This window comes from Antrostomus carolinensis, unplaced genomic scaffold (genome assembly GCF_000700745.2).
Source record: "Antrostomus carolinensis isolate BGI_N321 unplaced genomic scaffold, ASM70074v2 scaffold6817, whole genome shotgun sequence".
Taxonomy (NCBI): Eukaryota; Metazoa; Chordata; class Aves; order Caprimulgiformes; family Caprimulgidae; genus Antrostomus; species Antrostomus carolinensis.
The window spans coordinates 2,589-5,343 of record NW_010325291.1 but is presented as its reverse complement, the minus strand read 5'-3'; the positions used below and the strand labels follow the sequence as shown (position 1 = coordinate 5,343).

Here is a 2,755-nt window from a genome sequence, read left to right as displayed (position 1 = left end):
AGCTCTCCCAGAGAGATGTCCCTGCTGCTGCTGCTGCTGCTGCTGCTTCGGGGAGTTTCACACATCAAAATCAGGTTTCGTTATGATGCCAGAACACCAAAGGGACATGTCAGAAATGACACGTAGGATGGCACGAGTCACCCTGACCCCACAGAGGAATTCAGAAGTTTCCAGAACTAAAAATTATTTCAGAAGCTGTTGTCAGTGGTCACTCTGGTCGTGTTTCTGTTAGTCTCAGAAAAGCACATCAAGCCAGGAGCGGGTCCCACTGCCCTCACTCCCTCAGGCAGCTGTGCATTCCCAGACCCTCAGGACACAGCACAGGGTCACCCATAAGCCAGGGTGGTCTCCCTGCATGTCCCCAGGGACCAGCACAGGACGTGCTCATGCAGGGTTATCATTTGAAGATCTTGCTCAGTCTGAAGCAGATTTTGCTGTAGGCTCTTGCTCAAGCCCAGGACCAGAGAGAGCTGGGGCACGGGTGGGCATCTCCCTGTGAGAGGTCCCAGCTCTAGCAAAGGGATGAGGTGGCCACAAGGCAACCCTGTATCTCCTCACCCTCTCATTCTGCAGCCATGGATGGGACACACGTCAGGTGGGATGAGATGAACAACTGCACCGACCAGCAGTACTGGGACATCCTTGTCTGCCAGTGTGTCCCCTGCAGCCTCGTATGCGGCCGGCCGACAGTGAGGAGGTGTGCTGCTCTGTGTGGTGAGTGGGGCCATGGCCTGGGGGCTGTCCTTGGACCAAGTGGGCAGCCACGGGACAAAGCTGGGAGGGGAGATCAGGCCCTGGGATGGAGCACGGGACAGGCTCCGAGCCAGCTCAGCCTAACAGAGTTTCAAGCCAAAAACACTGGGAAACGTGACAGCTTCTCAGTGATGGGCTGGGTCTGGCAGCAGCTCAGCACAGACCAGGATCAAGTTGTCCATGTCTCTGTACCTCTCCTTTCTGGGGTGACAGGGAGCGTTCCCAGAGCTGCATCAACACTCGTGTTCCCTGTTGGTGGATACCACTCACCCTCCAAAGGCAGGACCTGGAGATACACCAGGTTCAGTCCCTGTGGACAATGACAAACTCAAGCTGTAGGTTTGCAAGGCTGCACCATGAGCCCTGTGCTGGGGCAAGCACCAAGGTGCAGCCATAACAGGTGAGGAGGAGGAGGAGGGAGAGAGATGCACTTTGCACCCAAACCCTGTACACAACCCTGTGCACAGCCCCTTCCCTCCCTGGCGAGCTGCAGTCCAGGACTGCTGCACCCTCTCCTAGGGCCCAGGGGACCCAGCCCTGCAGCAACAAGTCACATCTCCCCGTTGAGGACAGGAGGTGCCATCCGCAGGATCCAGAGCCAGGGCTCAGGCAGGGTTTGGTGTGTCCTGAAAAGCTGTGCAAGCCCCAAGGCAGCAGCAGCTCGAAGACCAGCAACCATACGATGCTATGGGATATCCCCTTGGTCAGTTTGGGTCACCTGTCCCAGCTGTGTCCCCCCACAACCTCTTATGTACCCTCAGCCTACGCACTGGTGGGGTGGCGTGAGGAGCAGCAAAGCCCTTGACTCCGTATAAGCCCTGCTGGGCAATAACTGAAACATCCCTGTGTTACCAACACTGTTTTCAGCACAAATCCCAAACACAGCCCTGTACTCACTACTACGAAGAAGATTAAATCCATCCCAGCCCAAACCAGCACAATCTCAGCCTTTCCAGCCAAACACCATCACAAATCCCGCAGACCCTCACCCTGGCAGCCCTGGGGAGGTTGTGACACTGATGGCAGAGTGCAGGGCTCGCCCCGAGCCCCTCAGAGTTGCCAGCTTGTTCAGAGAGAACCCAGGCACCGGGGGTGGTGGGAGCACAGAGGTTTGAGAGTTTCCTGCTCAAATGAGAGGGCGGGAGGATCTGCTCAGGACACTGTGTCCATCTCCATCTCCTCCCGCAGAGTCCATGGACTGCAATAGGAAAGCTGGATTCTACTACGACGAGCTCCTGAAAAAATGCATCAACTGCACCACGGTCTGTGGGCAGCACCCCAAGCCCTGCGCCCCGTCCTGCGAAAGTGAGGCCACGCGCGAGGGCAGACGGAGCAGGGATGGGGATCGGGATGGGGCAGGCAGAGAGGGGATGGGGATGGGGCAGGACTCCCCAGGGCTGGGCTGCAAGAGGAGTTGGGTTATGGGAGGGAAGTCAGGGAAGGGGCAGAGCAGAAACCCCCATCCTCACCCTGGGGGGTTGTGTGTTTGTGTGCTGCTGTTTCACAGGGACTGGGGAAAAGAAAGGCAGGACATCCGTCTGGCTCCCATTTTTCTCCCTCACACCGTGCGCTTTCCCTTTGGCGTGCCGGTGTTTTCCAGAGCTGTCCCTCGGCTTTGTCAGCCCGGGGAGGATCAGGAGTCACGTTCCCCACCTTGCTGAGCTGCCTCCAGGGGGAGGGGATGGGTTATTTAACCTGAGATCTGCAAGTCCCACACTGGGGTTGAGATGTGATCACTGGAAAAGGGAGAAGGGTGGGAAGGGATCTCCTCTACCTCTCCGTGGAAGAGAAATGCAAGCGGAGGTGGCACACGGCTGCTTTCAACTCCTCCCCAAGCAGAGTGCACGAGCACTATTAGCTACACCCTTCCCCTGTCAAAAAATCGATAGCTTAAAGCGTGTACCCGAGGGGTTTCTAAGCTCACCCATCTCTGCTGCCTCTCACCAGGGGTCCTGGTGGCCACCCCACCTCCACCAGCTGCCCTGGTCACAGCCTCACCGCC

The 2,755-nt window shown here is 57.6% G+C and overlaps 1 protein-coding gene across 1 annotated transcript in view; it reads left to right on the top strand.

The window, feature by feature from the left end:
* The first annotated feature begins 575 nt into the window (after window positions 1–575).
* TNFRSF13B (TNF receptor superfamily member 13B) overlaps window positions 576–2,755 on the top strand; it is a 4,348-nt gene continuing 2,168 nt past the window's right edge. Inside the window, exons 1-3 of the mRNA XM_010171150.1 lie at window positions 576–714; window positions 1,942–2,058; window positions 2,701–2,755. The exon at window positions 2,701–2,755 is cut by the window's right edge and continues 227 nt beyond it. Coding sequence (XP_010169452.1) covers window positions 576–714; window positions 1,942–2,058; window positions 2,701–2,755 — 311 coding nt within the window. The remainder of the gene's footprint in view (window positions 715–1,941; window positions 2,059–2,700) is intronic.